Source organism: Mus musculus, chromosome 19, assembly GCF_000001635.26.
Source record: "Mus musculus strain C57BL/6J chromosome 19, GRCm38.p6 C57BL/6J".
In the NCBI taxonomy this organism is placed as follows: Eukaryota; Metazoa; Chordata; class Mammalia; order Rodentia; family Muridae; genus Mus; species Mus musculus.
In genome coordinates this window covers 60809791-60836299 of record NC_000085.6, presented here as the reverse complement: position 1 = coordinate 60836299, position 26509 = coordinate 60809791, and the positions used below count along the sequence as shown (strand labels likewise).

The 26509-nt window shown below is 40.7% G+C and overlaps 1 protein-coding gene across 5 annotated transcripts; it reads right to left on the bottom strand.

Annotated features, from left to right (window-relative positions):
* Window positions 1-64: 64 nt before the first annotated feature.
* Window positions 65-24745, bottom strand: Dennd10 (DENN domain containing 10). 5 transcript variants are annotated; one of them, NM_001360620.1, is made up of 9 exons: window positions 24627-24745; window positions 21492-21708; window positions 18690-18769; window positions 14945-15093; window positions 13894-14005; window positions 10369-10469; window positions 5406-5513; window positions 3622-3716; window positions 65-1474 (listed from the first exon to the last, which is right to left on the bottom strand). In NM_001360620.1, exons 1-9 carry the CDS (start codon window positions 24740-24742, stop codon window positions 1298-1300), a joined length of 1155 nt encoding a protein of 384 aa, NP_001347549.1. In that variant the 5' UTR covers window positions 24743-24745; the 3' UTR covers window positions 65-1297. The 5 variants fall into 5 exon arrangements, with proteins under 5 accessions (NP_001347549.1, NP_080713.2, NP_001161301.1 ...); NM_026437.4 differs by having other exon boundaries at window positions 21492-21688; NM_001167829.2 differs by having other exon boundaries at window positions 5406-5492; window positions 21492-21688.
* Between the last annotated feature and the right edge of the window lie 1764 nt (window positions 24746-26509).

Below are 26509 nucleotides of genomic sequence, written 5' to 3'. Positions count from 1 at the left end.
ATCATAAGTTTGTAATGTTAACAATACTTCGAGATAAGGGAGAAAATGAAAAGACATCAAGTAGTTCTTTTTATAAAGTGCAAATTTAATCATTAGTTGTTAGCTCCAGTAAACAAAGTATGTCAAGTCCTCCCTGTTTTTACCCAAGGACAAGAGGGAAAGGCTATTTTTTTATTTTTACTTAAATGTCTAACAATAAGATTTAAAAAAAAAATACCCAACTTAGATAACATTTTTGCAAATATGTTTCCTGGTAAGGTTTGAATGCTCTGCAACTATACTGAAGAAAGGTGGCCTTTCATAGTTAATGTGAGTAGACATAAGGAATGCATAATTGAGACATTTGTGCTTATTTGGTAATTTTAAGATCTCAAATTAAGAGAGGCTAATAACAGTGTCCTGATGATGTGGCCAAATTCCTTTACTGCAGTCACTGGAAGACACTGTCTAGTTTTGGCCTTGGCAATTTGATTCTCATGTTCCTTTACCAATATATGAAAGCATTATGGGCTGGGGGTTTAGTTTAGTGGGAAAGCAATGCCTTGCATATGCAAGGCCCCAGGTTCTAGCTCCAACACTGCAAATAAAAACAGTAAAGGTATTTTTTTCTTATACATGTTTACATTTAAAAGGGGTTTCCTTGTTGGGGACTGGCCTCTTTTCCAAAGACACTGCTAGCAGCAATTAGTCCAAGAGTTCTAATGGTGGATGTTTATTAAATGCTTATATCTAGGGCAGTATAAGGGTTGTTGGATTTGTCTACTCAAGTATAAAAGTCTATGAATAACCCACATAATATAGGCAAAAGTTTCAAAGGCCCAAAACATTTTTTTTTTCCACAAGAAAGTGCAACTGTAGTATCTCTTGAATGACCTTCTAGACAATTCTGCAGAAAACATAGCAGTTAGGCTCAAAAAGTATACTCTCTCATGAGGAATTCAAGTTTTTTTCTAGAAGAATAAAAAGCAAACTTTGAGGCAGCTTTCTGAAAATAAACCATTAAGTTTATGGCTACAGTAAGACTAAATAGGAATGAACAATGAAGGCTAGCATGTGCGATCTGTGTGGCTCCTACCATTAGGACAGTAATTAAAATTAAAACACTGTCCAGCACTGGATCAAATTGGCAGGGAGAAAAATCACAATTGTTTTTATGTGCTCTCACCTAAGATCTCACTATTTGGAAATAAGTCATTAAAAATAGAACATTCCTATAATTCCAATAGTGTATAATGTCAATGGGTACTAGGAATAAAAGGGAAGTTCTGTAGGGGTCGCAGCAAGATGTTGAGAACAGTCAGACCTTCAGCATTTGTTCAGCTGCTGCTAGATGATACAGGAAGTTTTCTGTTGCGGGTGGAAATCGCTGCTGCTTCAGTGCCTCAACATTGAGGATGACTTTTCCCCCATCATCAGACACTTCTGAGAATGGTGCCAGGTGAGTGAAGATTTCTTTTGTTTTTAGGGCAATGTCCTTTAATAGAACAGGTAAATACACAGTATGTTAGTATCTAAGAATATGAATAGTTATTTCCTAGGGTTCTCCTATTAGACTAACTTCATGGGTTTTTTTGTTTGTTTGTTTGTTTGTTTGGGGTTTTTTGTTTGTTTTCCTTTTTCCTAAGACGGGGTTTCTCTGGCTGTCCTGGAACTCACTTTGTAGACCAGGCTGGCCTTAAACTCAAGACATCTGCCTGCCTCTACCTCCCAAGATTCGGGGTTAAAGTCATTCACCACTATGTCCATCTCTCATAAATTCTTTTTTTTTTTTTTTTTGGTTTTTCGAGACAGGGTTTCTTTGTATAGCCCTGGCTGTCCTGGAACTCACTTTGTAGACCAGGCTGGCCTCAAACTCAGAGATCCACCTGCCTCTGCCTCCCGAGTGCTGGGATTAAAGGCATGCGCCACCACACCCGGCGCATAAATTCTTAAATCAAAATAACTTAGGAAATCAGTGTCACAGATCTGTTTACAATCATTTTAGTCATTTTAAAGCATATGCATTGATACTATGAGTAATCATTGTGGAGGCCAGGCATGGTGGCACATGACTTTGATCCCATGGGAGGTAGAGGCAGGTAGATGTGTTCAAGGTCAATCTGGTCTGTACAGTGAGTTCCAGGCCACCAGGGGTACAGAGTGAACCTGTTTCAAAAAAGCTAAGCATGGTGACTTTTAATTCCAGCACTCAGAAGACAAGTGACAGGCAGGTCCCTGAGTTTGAGGATAGCCAGAACTATACAGAGAAACAATGTTTTGAAGAAGAAATAAAAGGAACCAAAAGCCCAGGTAAAAAAGCTAGGTACCAAGCCTGACAATTTTGAGTTGGATCCAAGACCCACATGGTGGAAGGAGAGAATTAAATTCCTGAAAGTTGCTCACTTCTATGCATGCAGTGACAGGTACTCACATGCACACATACATAAACATAATATATGCACACATACAATAATTAAAAAGAAAAAGTTCAGCTGCTATGTCATGCTATTTCTAGGTTTTCATCATGACAACAGGCACTGAGCACCCAGAAACTGTCCACTCCTTTCTTCTTGCAGAACCCTGTTGACCTGCATCCTACTTCTTCCTCTTAATTTACCTACTCTGGTACTTTTTACATACAGTCATATCATATACCTGCCACTTTGCGATTGACTTGTATGTATAATCACGGCTGTTTCAAGTTCATGAGTATGACAGCCATGACAGCATTTCACAGCTCTCCTTTCTATCCTCTGGCTCTTCTTTCCTTCCTCTCTTCCATGATTCTGTGGTGATCTCTGTAATCTTATAGGGTGGTGATACAGATGCCCACTCAGGGTTGAGCACTCTTATTCTCAGCACTTTGATCATTTTGAGTCTCCACATTAATCACTACTCATTGCAAAAATTAAATTAAAAAGCAGGTTCCATGAGGGCAGGATTTTTCTCACATTGAATCTACATTGGCCATGACAACAGGAACACTGAACAGATAGATTCAGGAAGAAATGTGTCAGGTGTGACCTGATGAGCCAGTAGAGCCCTACTTATAGATGCTCCCATGGTTGCATAGATGAAGATAAGCCTAGGCTCTGAGATGGATCTAAATGGGCAAAGCCCAGACTGGGAGTGTATTCCTCAGTAGAGAGTTAGGAACAGGCAAAAGAGCAGTGAAGTGACTGGAGTAGTCTCAGGTCAGGAAAGGAGCTTTGGAAAAACTCAGGAAATAAAGCCATTTGCCCTCCTAGGCTGGTGAGGGCAGAGGACAGGCTGCCAAACTAGTGCATATGGACACTCTGTTAACTTAACAGGCTGACCTCCCTAGAGGAGCTGGTTCTTCAGATTTCAAAAGTGAAGACTTGATTAGAAAGTTACTGTTTCACTATTTGTTCCTCCATGAAGATTCTTGTAGCAAGATGAAATGCACTGGTGGCCCTCAAAGGTTACAATCTCACTATTGCAGTTGGCTTCAGTACTAGCCCCTGTAATGACTTACCCCACAAACCCCATCCACCACCATCTTGGTCACTATAAACACTAATGCTAGCTGGCCTGTGACCTGACACTTTACTCTGCTGTGATGCCCTGAGAGTTAGCCATGAGGCGGCTGAAGGATGCTTCATAAGGCAGATCAAGGGTTACCTGTATAACCTGGCTGTCTGATTTCTCTGGGTCTTCTGCAGATTGCACAATTAGTTGACCAATCTCTTTATGCAGTTTGCCCATCGTCATGGCCTCTGATCAAAGTAGAAAGAATGTTGTATGAAGACTTAGAAAATTACATAATAAAAACAAAACAAAACAAACCCAAGCCATTCATCTGAAAAGATGAAAGACCATACTAAAGAACTTTTCAAAAGGCAGCAGATAGCCCTCCAAGTTTCCATTTTATTCACAACCCAACTGTAACAGCAGGATGGAAGGTATGCTCATCAACGCCAAACCAGATTCCCCTTCACATCTGCCTGATAAACAATGGGGAAAAAAAAAACCCTAACTACAAGTGAGCTGGGACTTGCAGGAAAAACTTGATTGTCTTGTCCAAGTCTTTACAGCTGAGAATCTAAGTGACACATGCCTTTAATTCTAGCATTCTGAAGGCAGAGGAGGGCTCATCTCTATGAGTTGTAGGCCAGTTTGGTCTACATAATGATCTTTAGTACAACTAAGACTACGAAGACAGACTGTCACAAAAATTAAGTACATTTTTCTGACACAAGTGTTGTGAAACAAGAGCTTCCTGTACAGGCCCTTGGGTGCCACCAAAGCATACAGCATATTCAGATCCTTGGAAATATGCAAAGGAAACCCACTGGGTCACATCAATTACAGATGGTGCTCCTGCTGTCAGGACAATAAACAGAAAGTTATGTTTCACTTCCAGGGACACTATTCAGATGGTGCTGACTGGAATAAAGGTGTTCTGCAGATCACAGCAGAAAGCAGGCAGTGCCATCCTTCCTGCCTCTGGGCATGGCCCTTTTTTTTTTTTTTTTTAAATCACTTTAGCGTTACAAGAGGTAATATTTCCTATGATTGGGTTCTACTTTCATTTTTCCACATGAATATGGCCATGTTCATGTCTCTAGCTGCATATGTATCAGAAGATGGCCTAGTCGGCCATCAGTGGAAAGAGAGGCCCATTGGTCATACAAACTTTATATGCCTCAGTATAGGGGAATGCCAGGGCCAAGAAGTGGGAGTGGGTGGGGGAGGGTTTGGGGAACTTTTGGGATAGCGCTGGAAATGTAAATGAAGAAAATACCTAATTAAAAAAATTAAAAAAAAAAATAAAAACATTAAAAAAATCTTAGGTGGGGCTGGTGAGATGGCTCAGTGGGTAAGAGCACCCGATTGCTCTTCTGAAGGTCCAGAGTTCAAATCCCAGCAACCACATGGTGGCTCACAACCATCCATAACGAGATCTGACGCCCTCTTCTGGAGTGTCTGAAGACAGCTACAGTGTACTTACATATAATAATAAATAAATCTTTAAAAAAAAAAAATCTTAGGTGATTAAACTCAAAAAAAAATGGCCATGTTCAAAATTTTAAAACAAGTAACAAAGAGAACAGTTCTGGTTTTTCTCATTTGAAGTTGCTAGATAAAACCCACACGGCATCAGACTTTAACACAGGGCCCTAACAGTCAGCATTCATCTGCTCCCACATTTGGGAACTGGTAAGAGATCACACCAAAGTTATGAACAGCAATGCCACCTGGCTTTCTAACACATGTAGGCCTACAGGTTTTAATCATATTTTCTGGACACTGAGAAATTCCTCCAGCTCCAACAGATGCCAAGCAGGCTCTCAAATATTGGCTTTAGGGAGCGAGGCGGCACAAAGCATACAGCTGCTTGGCTTGCACATCATGTCAATACTGGAACTGAGAATAAAACAGTCAGAATAAAGTAGAAAAGTCACCTTTTGCAAGTGGAGCGATGGTGATCTCACTATCTGCCAGATTCACAAACACGTCATAGAGGTCTGGTCTGTTGCTCACCTCCAATTCTACAAAGCCAGCAATGTAGCCTGCATTGCAAATTGATCAAATTACTGGAGCAGGAAGAAATCATGTGGTAAAGGTCTCAGAAGGAGGCTGACAGTTCACTGGCTCACAAAGAGAAGTTTGAACAAGCATAGCAAGCTTAGAAAGGCAAAATATAAAGTATAGGTTCGAGTATTAAAGGCATACCAGGAAGTGAAATGGAGCAAAATCCTGTGTTCTAGGAAATAACAGATTAAGGGAGTGGGACCTTGGGGCAAGACCCTACCCATTTGAATTTAGAACCAGGCATGGTGGTACACACCTTTAATCCCATGAGACAGGCATGCTGATCTCTGCATTCAAGGTCAATCTACAGAGCAAGAACCAGGATAGCCAAGCTTAGGCAATGAAGGATTTAGAAAACATAAAGCTAGTGATAATGTAATAGTACAAGGGGATCATGTTCTAGTTCCTGTAAGCAGCAGAACTCGGCAGCTTCAGCCATGTGGCTCTGGCTCTAGAGTTAAGAATGGAAGGAACTACTGGGAAAATTGATGCTGGTTAGCTGGAGCTAAGGAATTAGCAGTGATTAAGAAGAGACCAGCATCACTGACGTGAAATCTTCTGGAAATTGTTTTCTGGGAGCACAAAGAAGCTGTGTTCCAGAGATACCCAAGGTTGTACTTGGGTAATGTGGCTGGACTTGGTAATGTGTAAGAGTCACTCAGGTGGTACTGCTTGTGAAGGAATGAAGGGATCATGGAGAGAATCATGCCGGTTTCCTATTACTTAGGAACATCAGCTACATCAGTGGCACTCAGCAGTTGCACTATGATGGTCAGATGCCGACTACACATGGATCAAAATGTTCTAAAATTTAAGTTCAATGTCAATGAACAGGCAAAAAAAAAAAAAAAAGTAAAGCATTTACTTTTCGGTCAGTGCTATTTAGGTCAAGAATGTCAGGAAGTAGGTAACTCTTTAAAAAGCCCATCCCCAGTGGGGTGGTGGTGGTGCATATATTTAATTCAAGCACTCACGGCAGAGTTTGAGGTCAGCCTGGTTGGTCTACAGAGTAAATTCTAGGACAGCCAAAGCTACACAGATAAACTCCGTCTCAGGGGAAGGTCTACACCCATGCTCTCTTGTGTGTTTATTTGAGTGTTCTCTTAGTCTCTTAATCTCCATATACAAAACACATTGAAAATATTTTTTTATAAAAAATCCAACTCTGGTTTAAAAACAAAAAATGTCAGAAAGCAACATGGACTCAACCATTGTCTTTGTTTCAGATCTTTGTCCCAAGGGTTAGGGTTAGGGTTAGGGTTAGGGTTACCTTGGCTGTCAGGATGACACAAGGGTTAGGGTTAGGGTTGGGTTAGGGTTAGGGTTACCTTGGCTGTCAGGATGACACAAGGGTTAGGGTTAGGGTTAGGGTTACCTTGGCTGTCAGGGTGACACAAGGGTTAGGGTTAGGGTTAGGGTTAGGGTTACCTTGGCTGTCAGGATGACACAAGGGTTAGGGTTAGGGTTAGGGTTACCTTGGCTGTCAGGGTGACACAAGGGTTAGGGTTAGGGTTAGGGTTACCTTGGCTGTCAGGATGACACAAGGGTTAGGGTTAGGGTTAGGGTTACCTTGGCTGTCAGGATGACACAAGGGTTAGGGTTAGGGTTAGGGTTACCTTGGCTGTCAGGATGACACAAGGGTTAGGGTTAGGGTTAGTGTTAGGGTTACCTTGGCTGTCAGGGTGACACAGGGTTAGGGTTAGGGTTAGGGTTACCTTGGCTGTCAGGATGACACAAGGGTTAGGGTTAGGGTTACCTTGGCTGTCAGGATGACACAAGGGTTAGGGTTAGGGTTACCTTGGCTGTCAGGATGACACAAGGGTCAGGGTTAGGGTTAGGGTTAGGGTTAGGGTTACCTTGGCTGTCAGGATGACACAAAGGTTAGGGTTAGGGTTAGGGTTAGGGTTACCTTGGCTGTCAGGGTGACACAAGGGTTAGGGTTAGGGTTACCTTGGCTGTCAGGGTGACACAAGGGTCATCCCTCAGTGCTATCAGATAACTGCGAACAGAGTCAGCAGATTTGGTGTTGTTTAGGGAAATTGTTTCCCACATACTGGTTATTTCAGAGAGCAAGTTAAGTATAAAAACATGAGGGTTTTGATGTTTTACAGTGTTGGTTACTGAGCTGGGGCCCTCAGACATACTAGACAAGTGCTAGAATCTCAGCCACACCCTTAGCACTGTTTTGTTTTATTCTTGGGGACTAACTTACCACTTACATTCTCAAGTAAAAGAAGCAAAGACATTAGCAACAAAAGCAAAACCTGCTACTGAAAGCCACAATAAACCACATGACAAATGTGAAACATAATGAGGTGGGCACTGACTACTGAAAATGAAATTATTCAATGAATGCCCTGGATCCAGGTGATTATTCATATAAAAAATGACAACAGGAGCTAGATTATATTTAAATGGTTCAGTATATTCAGCTCTCAGCACAAAAAAGTGAATGGTTGGGCTGGAGAGATGGCTCAGCGGTTAAGAGCACTGACTGCTCTTCCAAAGCAACCACATGGTGGCTCACAACCATCTGTAATGAGTGAGATCTGATGCCTTCTTCTGGTGTGTCTGGTGTCCTTACATGTAATAAATAAATAAATCTTTTTTTTAAGTGAATGGTCAAATAAACAAAAAACAAAACAACAACAAAGATATTAAAGGAACACTGAAAACCACCTCTCTCTTTTTCTCTCTGTCTCTCTCTCTCAATCTCACTCAAAAACAACAAAACAAAACAAAAACCAAAAAAACTAGAGGCTAGAGAAATGGTCCAGCAGTTAGAGCACTGGCTGCTCTTGCAGAAGACAGGGATTAGATTCCTAGAATCTACATGGTGGCTTACAGCCACGTGTAACTCCAAGCCTCCATTGGCACTAGGCACACAAGTGGTTCACAGACATACGTATAGGCAAAACACTCATAAAGATTTTAATAAATCTTTAAAAAAGGAAATTAGGTTCCAAAATCAGACTCTATATATAAAAAATAATCCCAGGCATATTAAAGGTATATATATATATATGAAACCCTAAGAATGCATAGGTGACTCTCTGTTCTATACATGGGAAAAGGTTTTTCTGAAACAAAATATAAAATACTAAAACCACAGAAGTCTAATAAGCTTGTCAAATAAGAATTTGTGGAGCCAGAGATATGGTTCAGTGGATAAAGGTGCTTGTTGCCAAGCCTGATGCCCTTAGTTTGATCCCAGACATACAGTAAAAGAAGAGAATCAACTGATACAAGTTGTCCTCTGGCCTCCAACCCTGTGACAAGACAAGTATGCCACTGAACCACCCCCCCCCACACACACACACACACTAACCCTGTGACAAGGCAAGTATGCCACTGAACCACCCCTCCCCCAACACACACACACTAACCCTGTGACAAGGCAAGTATGCCACTGAACCACCACACACACACAAACACACACACACACATACACACACATACACACACACACAGACACAATGTGCACACACGCATATATATCAAAAAGAATTTTACTCATCAAGAGAAACTTCAAAGATAATGAACCACACAACCAGCTTGGAGATTTTGAAGCACGTATAATAATAATACAGTCATATCATGAACAGATAAAGAACTTCTATAGAGCAAAAAGAAAAACTTAATTGAAAAAAAAATGAGTATAAGAAATTTTTTTTCTGCTATAGAGAAAACAGATTCCTCACTAGGAATCAGAAAAACTTATGTTAAAACTATAACAAAATGCCCTTATAAACTCCAAGCTGACAATCATTTCAATCTGTATCAGCAGCAAGAACAGTTAAGGATGGGAAGTAACAGATTCTACTCTTTGGTACTACAGAGAAGGCAAACTGGAATAGTCTTTGAGGGGCACTCTTGGCATTAGCTAGTGACTTGAGTTAAATCAGCAATTCCAGTATACAGTGTTTAATGAAAAGTCTTGCATGTATTTACTGAGAGATGCATAAGAATACTTAAAGCACCATTGTTTTTTAAATACAGAGGGTATAATAGCTTAAATTTAAAAAGTCTGGGGCTGGAGAGATGGCTCAGGGATTAAGAGCACTGGCTGCTCTTCTGAAGGTCAAATCCCAGCAACCACATGGTGGCTCACAACCATCCATAATGAGATCTGGCGTCCTCTTCTGGAGTCTTCTGAAGACAGCTACAGTGTACTTATAATAAATAAAATCTTTTAAAAAATTTTTTAAGTCTGTAGAAAATTAGTATTCCTGTAGCTATAAGTAATAAAATATTAAATTATTCTCATATCTTATTATCATATATGCATAATAATTTTTAATGACTATGATTTTGAGAAAAACCATGGAAAGGCTCAAAATAAAATCTAAATCTAATCAAATTAACTGATTAACTTAGGGCTAGGAATAGTTCAGTGGCAGTGGCTTTGCTTAGCATGCCTGAAGCCCTGGGTTCAATTTCTAATATCAGAGAAAAAAGTTAAAACGATAATTTTGTGCATTTTACCACAACTTTTTTTTTAAGATTTATTTATTATTATATGTAAGTACACTGTAGCTGTCTTCAGAGACTCCAGAAGAGGGAGTCAGATCTCGTTACAGATGGTTGTGAGACACCATGTGGTTGCTGGGATTTGAACTCTGGACCTTCGGAAGAGCAGTCGGGTGCTCTTACCCACTGAGCCATCTCACCAGCCCCTTACCACAACTTTTAAGTGGGGAAAAAAAGTCACTGTAGTTGCCAAAAAAAAAAAATTATTATTCATTTTACCAATATATACACACACCACCAACACAAATACATACACCAATCAACATAAGCAGAATCTTTCCTCCCCTGGATGTTTTCCTATACCTGTGCACATCTGTAGGCCTTCTAGCTCTTCAGCATGAAGGTGCATGTAAGAATGCAGGATGGTCCAATCCTGTCGATGCCACACCAGGGCAGGCAGAGTCCTACGGAAGAAAGGCAAAAACTCAGTTATACAGTTGCTGGCCTTGGACAGTTGCCTGCTCCTTCTCTCAAGAGAAAACTTCCAGGGTAAAGTTCTGTGGATGGCTAGTCAGGAACAAAGAGAAACCAAACCTTAAGTGTACTAATGTCTCTCTGGACAATAAAGCAATGCCTGAATGTATGTCCTTCTAAGTATGTGTGTGTTTTAAGACAAGGTATTGTACCCTGGCTGGCTAAGAACTCACTATGTAGCCCAGGCTGGCCCCAAACTCATGACAATCCACCTGGCATAGCCTCCAAAGTGCTAGGATTACAGATACATGCCACCAACCCAGAGAAGGCCACATTTTAAATTACCTTTTGGAATAAATTGGCTACAAAAAAACTCAAGGTGAATGTGATGATTTGTATGTGCTTGGCCCAGGGAGTGGCACTATTAGGAGGTGTGGCCTTGGAGTAGATGTGTCACTGTGGGAGTGGGCTTTAAGAGGGCCCTAGTTCTAGCTGCCTGGAAGCCAGTATACTACTAGCAGCCTTCAGATGAAGATGTGGAACTCTCAGCTCCTTCTGTACCATGCCTGCCTTGGAGGCTGCCATGCTCTCACATTGATGATAATGGACTGAACCTCTGAACCTGTAAGCCTGCCCCAATTAAATGTTGTCTTTATAAGACTTGCATTGGTCATGGTATCTGTTCACAGCAGTAAAATTCTAACTAAGATAGTGAAGTTTCCAAAGACCTACACAGAGTGATGATCCTTAAGTTTTCTTTCAAATACAGCTTGCCAACCACTAGAAACATGTTTGGGGTCCAAATTAGTTCCAGCAAGACTGTTTACTGAAGTCTCCTATTTATATTTACAATTCTAGCCAAACTTCCAAAATGTGTTGTTTGTTTTAGACAACACAGGTGTAAACAGAAATACTTGTAGCAGGGGGCTGGAGAGATAGCTCAGCAGTTAAGAGTACTGGCTGTTCTTCCAGAGAACCAAGGTTTAATTCCCGGTACCCATTAGGGGCTCACAATCCATGTATAACTCCAATCCCAGTACAACCAATACCCTCTTCAATGGCCTCTGCAGCAATTAGGTATACACTTTGTGCACAGATATATGTGTAGGCAAACCACGCATACATTTAAAATTAATAAACAAAAATAAGTGATGCAGGAAGGTGTGAGGAACTCATGTGGGGCTTCAGGAAACACATCAGAAACAAGCCATGGATACTCCAGTTTAAGAAGAATGATGCAGGCAGGAAAGTGATGAGGTAAAGCCAAACACAGAGGGAACAGGTGGAAATGCTGGCCTTCTCACCTCAGACAGGACAAAGAGCCCAAAGGTGATCATTTTAAAGCAGGCATATAGGGACAGAGGCACTTGTAAAGCACATCACATAAATTATTCCCAGTATTGAAAACAAGTTCATCAACTTTGTATTACAATCCTTGTTTTACAGATAAAATGGAGGCTCAGAACAGCCAGTATCTTTTATGTGGCCACAGAGCTAACAAGTTGACATGCCATGATTTTAACCCAGGACTTTTGACCTATAGAGCCTTTTCCCCTTTTCATAATCTCACCACTTAACCTCTGCCTCATTTTTCTCTTTCATAAAACATAAGAATACTACTTCCTTCCATTTTTTTATCATAAGATTAATAATATAAGGTGTCCTATTTATTCCCATTTAATAAGCCCAAGAAAAATGCCAATTCTTTTTGCTTTTAAAAAGGATTTAAGAACGAATTAGATTAAGCAAATAAAAATTCCACTCACTAAACCCCACCTATCACTAACAATGAGAGGTAAAACTAAACCAAAGAAACAATTTATTTAAAATTGCAAATGAGGCCTCATAAACTAGGTGTCTATCTTTAAAAATAAAGTTTTACTGATACAGCCATGTTAACTCACATACATGTTGTGCCAGCAGCTGAGAAACTGGCACAGAAACAACATGGTTCACAAGCCTAAAATATATATGTACTACACACTACACACTATACACACAAACACATTTAATTTTAATTCACTTAATTTTATGTGTACAGGTGTTCTGTCTGAGTTCATTTCTGTGCAACACAAGTGTGTGCCTGGTGCCCAATGAGTTACAGATAGTTGAGAGCCACTATGTGGGTACTGGGACTCAAACTCAGATCTGCTGGAAGAACAGCCAGTGCTCTTAACCACTAATCCCATTTCTCCAGCCTCAAGCTGGCATTGTCTTTCTTCTTTCTTTTTTTCAAACGTATTTAATGTCTGAGTGCTCTGCTGCATACACGCCCACATGCCAGAAAAGGGCATCAGATCCCCTCATAGATGGTTGTGAGCCACCATGTGGTTGCTGAGAAATGAACTCAGGACCTCTGGAAGAACAGCCAGTGCTCTTAATCACTGAGCCATCTCTCCAGTCCTGTCTTTTTCTTTCAAACAAAAGTTTTCGAACTCATTGTATCTGCTAAAGAAATAGTTGTAGTCAGCATTCCTTTAGGTTTTTGGTTTTAAGATTTATTTATTTTATGTATATAAGTGCTCTATCTGCCAGAATAGGGCATCAGAACTCATAGATGGTTGTAAGCCACCATGTGGTTGCTGGAAATTGAACTCAGGTCCCCTGGAAGAACAGATGGTGCTCTCAACCACTAAACCATCCCTTCAGCCCCCAATATTCCTTTAGGAATATGTGCACACACCACTCCAAGCACCCAACCCACATACATAAACATATACACCAAACAAATGTTAAGTAGAGGCTTAGATGCTCTGGTCTATCTATGCACATCTACAGGCCTCTTTTCTTTCCTTTTCTTTTCTCTTCTTCTCTTCTTTTCCATTTTTTGGTGTTTTTTTTTTGTTGTTGTTGTTGTTTTGTTTTGTTTTGTTTTGTTTTTCAAGACAAGGTTTCTTTGTGTAGTCCTGGCTGTCATGGAATTCACTCTGTAGATAGGATGGCCTCAAACTCAGAGATCCGCCTGCCTCTGTCTCCTGAGAGCAGCCTCTGCCTTCCAAGTGCCCTATTTCCAAAGTTAAATAAGAATCTTTCCAGGGTTGGAGAGATGGCTCGGCAGTTAAGAGCATTGAGAACTCTTACAAAGGTCCTGATTTCAATTCCTAGCAATCACATGGTATCTTACAATCATCTGTAATGGGATCAGATGCCCTCTTCTGGTGTGTCTGAGGACAGCGAAAATGTACTCATATACATAAAATAAGTAACTTTTTAAAAAGAAAGAAAAAGAAAAAGAATCTTTCCAAACTCAGTGATCCTGAACTATTAGCTCTAAAGTAAATGACAAAAATGGTATTTTACTCAGACTAACCCATATTATTTTTATCTAGCATGTAACAGAACATAGCACATAGTAGCATCTAATGTCTCCAAATGTTAGGAAAGCTTACACTTTTTAATAATTAATGATGGTACCTGGTGAACTCCTGGACAGCTTCTATTTTGGGGTGATAGACAACAATTCGTTTTTTCAGCATCAATGCTGTGTGTAAAATAACAGTTTCCATTCCAAATTGAGATACAATGTCTTAAAATAAAAAGATAACATTACATTAAGTACATAACGGCATAAATTTTTCAATAAATAGAATTCTTATCATATAAATACAAAATTATTCTAAATAAACCAGCTACATTAAGGCAAATGCGTTTAAGTGTAGACATACTTCATTTGGTGGGTGGGCTTGTTTACTCATGCATGTTTACCAGTATTACAGTTGCCAGCAATTCCCCACAGGGATTCTGTGCTGGATAGACAGATGAAACCAGGCTCCCAGAGAAGTGCAACGTCAATACAAAGGAGAACCAACGTTTTTAGTGTAATAAACACAACTTGGAGAACACCCAGCCTTAACCCAATGCTCAGGAACCACTACAGAAGCAAATGGAGAGCAGTGGGCACTGTTAAAGGACCTGAGGAGGGCAGCTCCACCTTCAGAGGGCCCCCATGATCTGTGACTTATCTCTACGATTAAAGACTGCCCGAGGCTGGAGTTCTCTAGAAGGGTGAGCTAATGACTAGGATGTGAGAAAATAAAAACTATGCAAGTCAGTGGAGACTGTGAGCCATGAATTTAGCTAAAAGAACATTTCTACAAAAGATACAACATGGAAAAGATTGTCACAAAATATGTTTTTTTTTGCCGGGCAGTGGTGGCCCACGCCTTTAATCCCAGCACTTGGGAGGCAGAGGCAGGCGGATTTCTGAGTTCAAGGCTAGCCTGGTCTACAGAGTAAGTTCCAGGACAGCCAGGGCTATACAGAGAAACCCTGTCTCAACCAAAAACAAAACAAAACAAAACAAAATTGTGTGTGTGTGTGTGTGTATGTGTGTTGTGTGTGTGTGTGTGTACTTCAACAGAATCCTAAGTCAGTAAGAGCTGATGTACTCTGCTGTGTAAGAAATGCAGAAAAGGGAGCTTGGCTTACAGTTTTGCTGTTGGCAGGGTTTTCCTTTCTTTCTTACCTTTGATGGAGCCAGCAAGGTATGCCTTTCGACCATCAAAGTCTCTACTAAGGAAAGAGCCATTTTCTTCACTCTGGCAGATCCCCTTGGTGAGAACTGCAATGTAACTCTCCATCATTTTAACCGGACTTCCATATTTCAAATATATTCTGTGAGAGAGGACAAAAAGTGAAGGTTTTTATGCAGTATGTGTAATGTGGAGAAAGGCACCAAGGGTAGACAAAGGTATTTTCTAGATTATAAAGTAACCTGGCAGCATTTCCAAATGTATAAAGCAGCCCATAGCATTTCTTCTCTAAGTTACTTTGAAACACAACACGTGGCAGAAGTGAACCATTTCTCTGAGGAATGTTCTTTCCTGCTATCAGGTATAGATAGTCCCTATACAGGGGAATTAACAGTGGCTTCCCAAGGCTGTGTTAGTCCCAGGAATATTACATTCTTATTTCTTTTTATGACTTATGCTCATAACTGGTTTCTCAGGCATGCAACTCTGTTTTATTGTCTCGACTTCCTTTGACAAGGAGTTCAAGGTATTGTTCACAGAGAAAACAGTAATTAGCTATAGAACCTATGCTTATTATAGGCAATCTTAGAGGTAACTACATTTAAACAATTAAGAAACCCATGCTCTTTAAAGTTTTCAGTGATAAATACACACATCTTACTTCGAAAAAATGCTGACAGGAAGCCAGCTGTATTTATAGAGCCCAAGTGAAGTCTCTTCCCCTTCAAATCCCTTCCTGTGAACAACTAAGGCTACTTCTCTTTTATTTATCGACACTGATCCATTTGTTTGTTTGTTTGTTTAGAGACAATGTCTCTCTGTATACTCTGGCTACCCTGGAACTTGCCATCTAGACCAGACTGGCCTCAGACTCAAGAGAGAACCTCTTGCCTCTGCCTCCTGAGTGCTGGGATTAAAGGCCTAAGCCACTATTTATGGCTTAGAGCTACATTTTGCTTGAGAAATTTGACTGATACTACACTTCAGAAGAATAGGCCTAGCCTAGTTTGATCGGCAGCACTTAGGAATAAAAAAAAGATATTACTGGACATACTTGGCCTTTCAGAAGCTGATGTGATAAAAACAGAGAAAATTAAACTGAAAACTGATTTTTCTTTTTCTTTTTTTTAAAGATTTATTTATTATATCTTAAGTACACTGTAGCTGACTTCAGACACACCAGAAGAAGGCATCAGATTTCATTACAGGCGGTTGTGAGCCACGATGTGGTTGCTGGGATTTGAGCTCGGGACCTCTGGAAGAGCATTCAGTGCTCTTAACTGCTGAGCCATCTCTCCAGCTCCCTGAAAACTGATTTTTATATCTGACTACTTGAAAATTATATTTATTGTAGACTAACTGAAAAAAAATCTAGTTAAACTGATTACTAAATGCTTACTTACTATTTCAAGCTACAAACTGAGAAAAAAGTGGAGAGCAATAAATATTGTAAGTTTTTGAGTATGACCACCAACCCAGTAATTTAAACACATGCTTATACAAAAGGATGTTACAGGTGTTATGTGAACTGGGACTGGGGAAGAGGCAGGGAGGAACCTTGAATTTTATTGTAGATCCCTCTGTAGCACTGATACTTTTTAAAAAAGATTTATATATTTTTTCTTTTATGTGCATTTATGTTTTGCCTGCAGATGTTGGATTCCCTGGAGCTGGAATTACAGACTGTTGTGAGATGCCATGTAGGTGCTAGAGAATGTGGAAAGGCAGCCAGTGCCATCTCTCCAGCCCCATAATTGATGCTTTTTTATTATGTGCTTCTTTTTTTTTAAGATTTATTTATGTATGTGAATACACTGTAGCTATCTTCAGACACACCAGAAGAGGGCATCTGATCTTATTACAGATGGTTGTGAGACACCATGTGGTTGCTAGGATTTGAACTCAGGACCTCCAGAAGAGCAGTCAGTACTCTTAACTGCTGAGCCATCTCTCCAGCCCGGCGGTGTGCGTCTTAATAAAAAAAAAAAGTCAACGTCATGAACAGAAATCAACTATAGTAATGGAGAAGTCAAAGATAAAATTGATGAGATGACAAGAATGACCCCCTTGAAAAGACTGTGGGAGAACCATACAGTGTATCTCAGAGGACCATGTTCAGACAGTAATCCTCAGGCCTGCCATACTTGGTGTGTACAGCAGATTCTAGGTGTCCACAAAACCCCACTAGCCAAAGGGACTAGGGGATGCTACCCAGAAACTGAAGTCTTTGTGAGTGGCCTCTTCTATATGTTATAGGAAACACATCTCCCTGATTCACTCCCCAGAAATGAATGTAGGCACCTCTACATTTACCTCACCATCATGAAGAAGTATCTGTCCATGAGTACAAAGACATCAGACACGTGTGGGGGCATGAGAACATATATGAAGCTAAGCATGTGGAAGCAGGAAGCATGGGGATAGAGGAAGTGGCTGGCAAATGCCGAGTCATTATGTCTTCTACCCTGTGACGGGAGAGGAGGATGTACAATGCTATAACACTGTGTGTGTACTACAGAAACTAGACGTCTTCTCAGCTTTCTGAAGCAGAAGTGGTATCTGAAGCGACACTGCCTTTTAAACTCCAAAATACTTCCTGCTCAGTTTAGCTGAGTAACTACGCCTGACTAAGGAGGTCAGATGCAATGGAAGAGTCAAGATTTTTAGAAAACACCTCTACAGTTTTCAGTTTACAGCTTCTGGATTTCAACCCTTCTATAAATAACATCACCTATGTCAGTGCCACAAGACAGCTGCTTCTATTCCACAGTGAGCCATATGCCTGGAATTTAGCTTTCCACAGCAGGCCTTATAGTATGGTTATTTACATAAACAGTAAAACCTCTCTTTGTTAAAATATAATCTAACTGAAACTCTTAGGTAATCGAGTTTTCTTTTTCAATTTTTGCTTTGTTGTACATGTGCGTGTGTATGGGGTACATATGTATAAAAGACAAAAAAAGTAACCATTTCTTAGGCTTACATTAGGAAAAACAATTCCCTTCAGCTCTCTACAAAAGTACTGGATGAGAGAACTAAAACATATGACATTTAAAATTGCATGTTAGCTAATAATACTAGTAAAAAAACCAGGAAAACTAAAAAGTTGGAAGAGCCTTCATTACAAGGCCAATGCCCCTAATATATATAAGAAAGATTGAGGGGTTAGAGAGATGGCTCAGCGGTTAAAAGCACTGATTGCTCTTCCAGAGGTCCAGAGTTCAATTCCCAGCAACCACATGGTGGCTCACAGCCATCTGTAATGGAATTTGATACCCCTATTCTGGTGTGTCTGAAGACAGCTACAGTATACTCAATATATATATATAATAAATAAATAATTCGAAAGAAAGAAAGAAAGAAAGGAAGGAAGGAAGGAAGGAAGGAAGGAAGGAAGGAAGGAAGGAAGGAAGGAAGGAAGGAAGGAAGGAAAAAAAAGAAAGTAAGATAGATTGGAACAGACCAAAAGTAGCAAGCAATTTTGAGATGCCCAAGAACTACAAAAGCTGGACAAATTGCTTCTCCTTTTCCCCTGGCCCATTTCCCCAAATCAGAGGATAAACCCACAAAACAAAGACAAAGTCTCACTCTACAGATCAGACTTTGCAAAGGCAAAATGGATCAAGTCAGTTAGACAGAAAGCTGAATTTGCTTCCTTCCTGTGGACATTTGCTGGGTCACTACTAAATGAGATCTTCATTTTGGTGAATTAGCATTTAACATAGTTTTCATACAGACCTACACAATATCCTAGTGAAGGCGGCATATTTCTCTGGGTTAAAATCTTTGGCGGTCAGAACAATAGAAAAATGAGTCACCTGTCCAAAAGAAACAAACAAACAAAAGCATGGTTTTTAAAGATACTAAATAGAATTCAATAGATACTTGCTATAACAGATTAATTGTATTAATCTATTCTAACAAACCTCTTGGATACAATGTAGCTAGATTAGAAATGCCAAGTCTTCACTTGCTTCTCTATCCTTATTTTATTTTGAAATAGTCTCACCATGTAAACCATGTTGGTCTTAACCCTGAGACCTTTAGCCTCAGCCTTCTAAGACACTGGGATTATATGTGTATGCCAGTGTGCTCTATGGAAAAACATATATTTTAAACTATTTATAAATCTGAAACACTGTTGTGATATGAATACTGCTGTAATCCAAACATATGAGCTACATCCACTTCAGGCTGCATCAAGATTTTTCAGAAAGAAATGAAGGAGGTAGAGCGATGGCTTAGCAGTTAAGGCATTTGCTATTCTTGTAGAGGACTCAAGTTTGAGTCCCAGCAGCCACAGAGCAGCTCACAACTGCCTTTAACTCCACCTCCAGGGGGGTCTGATACCCTCTTCTGGCCTCTAAAGACATCTGTACTCACATGGGCGTGTATGCACACAAATAAAAGTAAAAATAAAATTTGAAAAAAACAAAACAACAAACCCCACCAAACTGAATATAAGTGAATCATGCCATTACAATCTGTAATGGGGGCACTTGGGATGTAAAGACAGAAGGATCAAGAGTTTAAAGCAAGCCTCGGCTATACAGTGAGTATGAGGCCACCCTGGGCTATGAAAGACATTGTCTCAAAACAAACCATCAAGGAGAAAAAGAACTTACGGAGTAACACTCAAAGATCTTATAATACATTGAAACTTCCAAACTTACATTTTCTAAGAACCCTATAATTGTTTCTAAATGACTTTCCTAGTTTATACTAGGAAAACAGTTAATGCTAGTCTGCATTCTGGGCACACTTCATAGGGTCTCATTATGGCTCAAAAGTTAACCCTGAAAAGTGAAAAGAGGCACCCCAGGTACCTCAGGGACGTGTTTCCTTTTTCTTTCTCTTGGAAAACCCTGCTTGCTTTAAGTTAGAAACCACATCATTTAGCCGGGTAGTGGTGGTGCATGCCTTTAACCCTAGCACTGGGGAGACAGGGACAGGTGTATCTCTGAGTTTGAGGCCAGCCTGGTCTACAGAAAGAGATTCAGTACAACCAGGGATATACAGAGAAACCTTGTCTCGGAAAAAAAAAAAGAAAAGATAAAATGAAACCTCATAACATATTCACCAAGTCACACTGATACTTAACTACTATAGTAAACACACCAATAAAAGCCTAATTATAAAAAGATTTTCTTAGTAATCATTTTAAATTCATAATGTATCTTTATCATCTATAAGTAAATTAAAAAATTCTTAACTCTACCAAGAACAATTATATCCTTTAAAACAGTTTTTAAGGGGCTGAAGAGGTTATTCAGTGCTTAAGAACACTGGCTACTCTTCCAGAGGACCTGGGTTCTATATCCAGAATCTGCATGGTTATACATGAGTGCTTCTAACTCTAGTCCCAGGAGATCCAACATCTTCTGATTTTTTTGCAGGCAGTAGACACACATATATTTATATAGACATACATTCATACAAAACACCTCTACATATAAAAATAAATTTTAAAAAACTAAAAAGTTTTTGACTAGCTCCTTCCTTTTGCAGTCATCACTGTATAACAACCACTAAAGCAGGAACCACAAGCAGTATTTCAATGCACCTTCTCACATTCAGAGCAAGATCATGTCTTCACCCCTTTCTAAAGAACTAAGGCAGAAGTATATTGGGTCTGTGCCCATTCAAAAGGATAATGAAGTTTAGGTTGTTCAAGGACACACAAAGGGCAGCAGATGACAAAGTGGTCCAAGTGTACAGGAAGAAATAAGTCATCTACATTGGAGGCTAACAGCACAACTGTGCATTTGGGCATCCACCCCAGCAAGGTGGTGATCACCAGGCTGAAGCTGGGCAAGGAGATCCTAGAGAGGAAAGCCAAGTCCTGACAGGTAGGAAAGGAGAAGGACAAATACAGGGAGGAAACGACCTAGGAGATGAAGTAGAACATTTCACACATGACTTTCATTAAAGACAGTTTAAATTTTTTTTAAAAAAAGGTTTTGACTAGTCTGGAATGCATTATGTAGTTGAGGCTGGTCTTGAACTTTGCAATCCTACTGCATGAACCTCCTTAGAGTTGGGATTACAGGCATATGCTATCACTCCCAGCTTCTAAAATAGTTTTGTGTTTTTCCTACAGGTCTTACTATATAACTCAGGCTGTCCTGGAACTCCCTATGGAAACCAGGCTGGCCTCAAACTCACAGAGATCCACCTGCCTCCCAAGAGCTGGGATTACAGGTGTAACACACCATACCCAGACCTAAAATAGTTTTCAATTATAGAAAACAGTTCTCACTTTTATTCAGTATGTCTCTAAAACTGCCCTATATCTTTAGTTCATCAGACTGTAACTATAAAAGACTATTCAGCATGCAACTAACCACAATGGATACATCAAATGGAATATTAAAGGGAATAGTTTCAGTAAAAATAAGATTTAATGTTTTCAAGTGTGTATCAGACAGAATCTAAAGTTTATATTCTTAAGTCCCTTTAGATATTTTGATTTGTTTGGTTGGTTGGTTGGTTTTGGTTTGTTTTGTTTTGTTTTTTCTTTTTACCTTGAAGCAGTCATACCTTTTTCAAAACTGAAGAATCTGGAACTTCAACTGTCGTGACATAAAACCATGTTCTTCTGTACTGACCAAAGACGAAAGGGTGGAGAAGTTTGTTTTCATCAGTTAGGCAGCATTTTCGGAGCAGCAGATTCCTTAGTGAGGCTGTCGTGGAAGGATAACACCACACCCACAGGGCTTCTCCATTAGAGTCCTTTTCTATGGTGGAAAGATGGTCACTGTGAGAATGTCAAACAGCAGCAAGGAAGTGAATTGATTGGTTACTCAGAAACATTTTGTGGAATCAGTTTTAACACCCCACTTTACAAAGCAACCCAGATCACGAGACCCAAAAATTCCTATCAACTCATGATTTCCATTTGCTTGGATGTTTTTGTTATCACCCAAGCCAGTCACATGATATGGTCAAAGGTGATCTTGAACTCCTGATTCTAACTCTTAACTCCTAAAACTTGAGATTCCAAGGTATCATGTAATCTTATGGTCATGTAAACACGGCATCACTATCATTTTGTTTTTAGGGTTACCTAAGCAAAGCAGATAAAAGTGCTTACTACTAAGCCTGATGACTTGTGTTTCATCCCCAGGTTACACATGGTCAAAGGAGAGAACTGGCTCTCAAAAACTGTCCTCAGACCCACATGTTTACATACACAAATAATTAATTAAACCTGTAATGAAAAACTAGTCTTAGATCGTTGGTATGATTTTCTATCATCTCTCACAAAATGGTTATTGACTTATTTTTTTTTACGCAACTGGAAGAGTTGTTAAGGGGAAAAATGGAGGGCTGGAGAGATGGCACAGTGATTAAGCACACTGAGTTCTGGGAATTGAACTCAGAACCTCTAGAAGTCCTGAGTTCAAATCCCAGCAACCACATGGTGGCTTACAACCATCTGTAATGGAATCTGATGCCCTCTTCTGGTGTGTCTGAAGAGGGCAACTGTGTACTTAATACATAATAAATCTTTTTTTTAAAGGGGGGGGGGGATGGAGAGGCCTAGGTTTATAGACAGAGCTACTTGAAGCCCTGAGTTAGATCCTTAATCTCCCCCTTCCCCAGCAATGAAGGAGATAGTGAAACCTTAAATTTCACATTTTTCTCATTGCTGGGGACTAAACCCAATGTATCTTAAATGCTAAGCAAGAGCTCTACCACTATGCCAAACTTTTTTTTTTTTTTTTTTTGGTTTTTTTTTCGAGACAGGGTTTCTCTGTATAGCCCTGACTGTCCTGGAACTCACTTTGTAGACCAGGCTGGCCTCGAACTCAGAAATCCGCCTGCCTCTGCCTCCCTAGTGCTGGGATTAAAGGCGTGCGCCACCACGCCCAGCCGCCAAACTTTTATAATAACAATAAAAGCCATCTAATCGTATGCTTTTCTCACCAAAATAAATACCTCAATTTAAAAAAAAAAAAAAGGAAATAACTTGAGGGGCTGGCTCAGTTCCCAAAGTAGTTGATAACTTATAGATTTATGTCACCATACCTCTGATAACCCCATTACTTAGAAACAAATTTTTTTTTTTTTGAGACAGGATTTCCCTGTGTAGCCCTGGCTTTCCTGGCACTTTCCTGCATAGACCAGACTGGCCTTAAAACTCAGAGATCCACTTGTTACCTCCCAAGTACTGAAGCTAAATGCAGGCCACCACCACATACCTTAGAAATAAATATCCTTTAAAGTGCATGTAAGAATAAAATCTAAGGAAAATAAAAACTAAAGAGCTGTAAATATGTTGCAGGGTTTTTTTGTTTTTGTTTGTTTGTTTTGTTGGGAACGAGTTTTTCTGTGCAGCCCTGGCTGTCGTGGAACTCTGTAGACCTGACTTTGAACCTGCCTGCCTCTGGCTCCTGGGCGCTAAAATTAAAGGTGTGCATCAACCCCTGGCCATTTGTAAGTCATTTTTATCTTCACAGTTTAATTCAGTCTTAATTCTGAAGTGCTGACAGGTCCAAGATGCCTGAGGTACATAGGTTTTGTTTTCAAGCAATTTAAAAATCACATTAGATGCCGGGCGGTGGTGGCGCACGCCTTTAATCCCAGCAACTTGGGAGGCAGAGGCAGGAGGATTTCTGAGTTCGAGGCCAGCCTGGTCTACAAAGTGAGTTCCAGGACAGCCAGGGCTATACAGAGAAACCCTGTCTCGAAAAACCAAAAAAAGAAAAAAAAAAAGAAAAAGAAAAAAAGAAAAAAGAAGAAGAAATGAATACAAGAGGACTAGAGATAGCTCTGCGGTTAAGAGCACTAGCTGTTCTTTAAGAGGATTGGGTTCTATTTCCGGCACCTATATGAGCTCCAGGTCCAGAGGATCTGATGATCTCTTCTGACCTCCACTGGGAAACAAGGTGCACAAACATACAGTCAGGCAAACATTCACACCAAAAAAATTTAAATTTTACACAAAAAGAAAAAGCGAGTACAAGATAAAGACACTTCTTTGAGCTCCTGAAAAATAATAACAGCAGATCTTTGGTAAGCCTATGCAACACGATTGCACTCTGCCAGGAACAGTAGTGTCCTACTTGTATTAATTAGAACCTCAGGAGAGAGACTATTCAAAGGAATTCATAAAGGTTCATTCATTCGTGCCGCGCGTTGCTATCACCTACCACCTGCTTGGGCTGCCAACGGTCACGCACAGTTGGGACTATAAAAGATACCTATGAATTTCCTCCATATGAATTCCTATTAAGTAGCTGGGGTCCCATATGTGACCAAGAAGGAACTCCAGAGCCATCAGGATCAACTGACACGAAGTTCTCTACCGTGGGAGTAGGGGCTCGGGATGACCCTGCACGGGTTTCAACATCGGTTCTGCCAGTTCCTGGCATGTCCTGCCAATGGCACTCGGGGCTCCCTGGGTGTCACCCATACTCCCGGGGAGCCGCAAACAAACGCAGCCGGGCCCTAGCTCTCCAACCCATAGTCCCAAAGCAGGCGGTCAACGGGAGTATCGAGCCCCGCCCGCCCGCCCGCCCGCCCGCCCGCAGGCCCCACGTCAGCCCCGGCGGGAGGAGGCCGAAGTCCTCGGCCCAAGTCTAGCCTCTCCCTGGCGAAGCAGCCCGGGGGATCCCAGAACCCAGGCGGAGCTGCGGCATGGCCTGGCAGACAGAGAGCCTGCGTCCTCACCGATCAGCCCGACTCCGAGCATCAGCTGGGTGTCCATTGCCACAACCGCAGCCATCTTCCGCCGCTACCCTGGGCTCCGCACTGCAGGTCCCACCCCTCCTCTTGGCCACGCCCATAACAAGTCCCGTCCCTTCCGGCAGGGTGCAGCAGGCACTACAGGTGCCGCCCCAGGCTTCCCTCTCCTGGCCAAACTTCCTTCTTGCAGCCTTTCTACGCTTAGGTCCTTGTTCGTTTGTCTAGTACCTTAAAGATCTCCAGTGAAGTGTCCGTTCACTGATTACAAAGACAAATAATTGGAGACCTAATATGTGTTGCTGCTCTGGAGGGAAAGGGTCCCCTATAGAAATGTTAGTTTCCCCAATCCAAGTGTAACAGCACCGCTCTGGCAGGCGATGATGTCCCCAGCTTGATCTGCTCTGAGAGGTATCCTGGCAATCCTTTGGAGCCTCCAATCCTGGGAGCCAAAAAGCACAAAGTCACATCACACAACAAACCTCACGCAAGAGATTTAATTAGGGGGAGGAGGTGAATCCAGGAGGGGCAGCAGCCTCTATACAGCAGGAAACTGAGCAAAAGACAGGGTTTATACAGGGTTTTTTGGGAGACTGGGCTTTCCAGGGTGGATATTGGTAGGATTTCAAATCTTGAGTTTAGGACTAGCTCGGGGATTGGTGGGAATCCATTCCTTGGCCCTGTTCTTAGGCTAGGGGTCAAGTCAGGGTCAGCATTCTTTCCCAGACTCAACTTCCTAAAGTCATGACCTTGAAAGTCAGGATTTCAATACATTAGTTTAGAGGGTGTGGAGGTCAAGCATGTAACAGTTAAAATACAGAATTCATTTATAATAAGGATGCTCTAGGATGTTGCAGGACATTTGATCACACTGTGATCTCCAAGATTGTATTATTTACTAGAAAAAACAACAACAACAACAACAACAACCAAAACCTGTTTCTATTTGTGGTGTAGCTCAGCCCTTAACACACACATTTAATCTCTCTGGCTGGAATTCAGAAACACCCTTAGTAAACACTTTAAACCCAAACAAGGAAGGTTAGTTTGTAGAAGGAAGCTCCCATGTTTAAAAGTGATGTCTAGTTGAGTGGTAGACAAAGTGAAATCAAAGATTTGACAGAACAGGATATTCCCAACTCTCACAAGAAGAGAGAGGAAAAGGAAGCTACTTTAGGGGCAGTGGAGAGAGAAAGGAAGGGAGAATTTTTACTGGGACAGTTGTACAGAGATGTGTTGCAGAGAGAGAACAAGCTAGACACAGGTGAAAACAGACTGAGCCAAAAAATGAGAAGGAGCCAGAAGATTAGAACATACTGCCAAAGTTAGTATTAGGCCAAACAGAGCAATTCAGGAGAAGCCAGAATCTGTCAGCTTGTAGAGGAGTTTGAACTAGCTAGCCAGAATTCAGAAAGAACTAGAAAAGGTGAGCTTATTCAGCAGTAAGCCTCAGAGGCTGAAAACATTCTAGGCAGAGATAAGATTGTACAGAGGCTAGAAGCTTCCAGGACTAGGCCCAGATTAACAGACAGAGGCAGCAAACCACCGATAGTTACTACAGGCGAATAAAAGATACATTTACACTAGGATTTAATGTGAAAGATAACAGCATCACTGCAATTGCATTCTGATTTTGTGGCAGTTCATAATGATTTTCTGGAAACTGAGTTTAATTGTGTAAAAAAATATAATGAATGAAGCCTTTTGGAAAGAAGATTAACAGTGTCTACAGAAATAGAAAAGTGCAAACCATTAATTTATATTTTTGTTGTTGCTAAAATAGCTCTGTCTAATTGGCCCTAGCTAGCCTTGAACTCAAAATCCTTCCATCTGAAACTCCTAAATAGCAGGAATTTCAGACCTGTACCACA

Excerpts from the sequence above, each read along its gene's own strand:
- Dennd10 (NM_001360620.1), bottom strand. The coding sequence starts at position 24,742 with ATGGGCGTGGCCAAGAGGAGGGGTGGGACCTGCAGTGCGGAGCCCAGG. Across the intron at positions 5,514-10,368 it reads AGGCCTACAGATGTGCACAG|GCTACATTGCTGGCTTTGTA; the intron begins GTATAGGAAAAC and ends TTTGCAATGCAG. Across the intron at positions 3,717-5,405 it reads CATCGCTCCACTTGCAAAAG|AGGCCATGACGATGGGCAAA; the intron begins GTGACTTTTCTA and ends TACTTTGATCAG.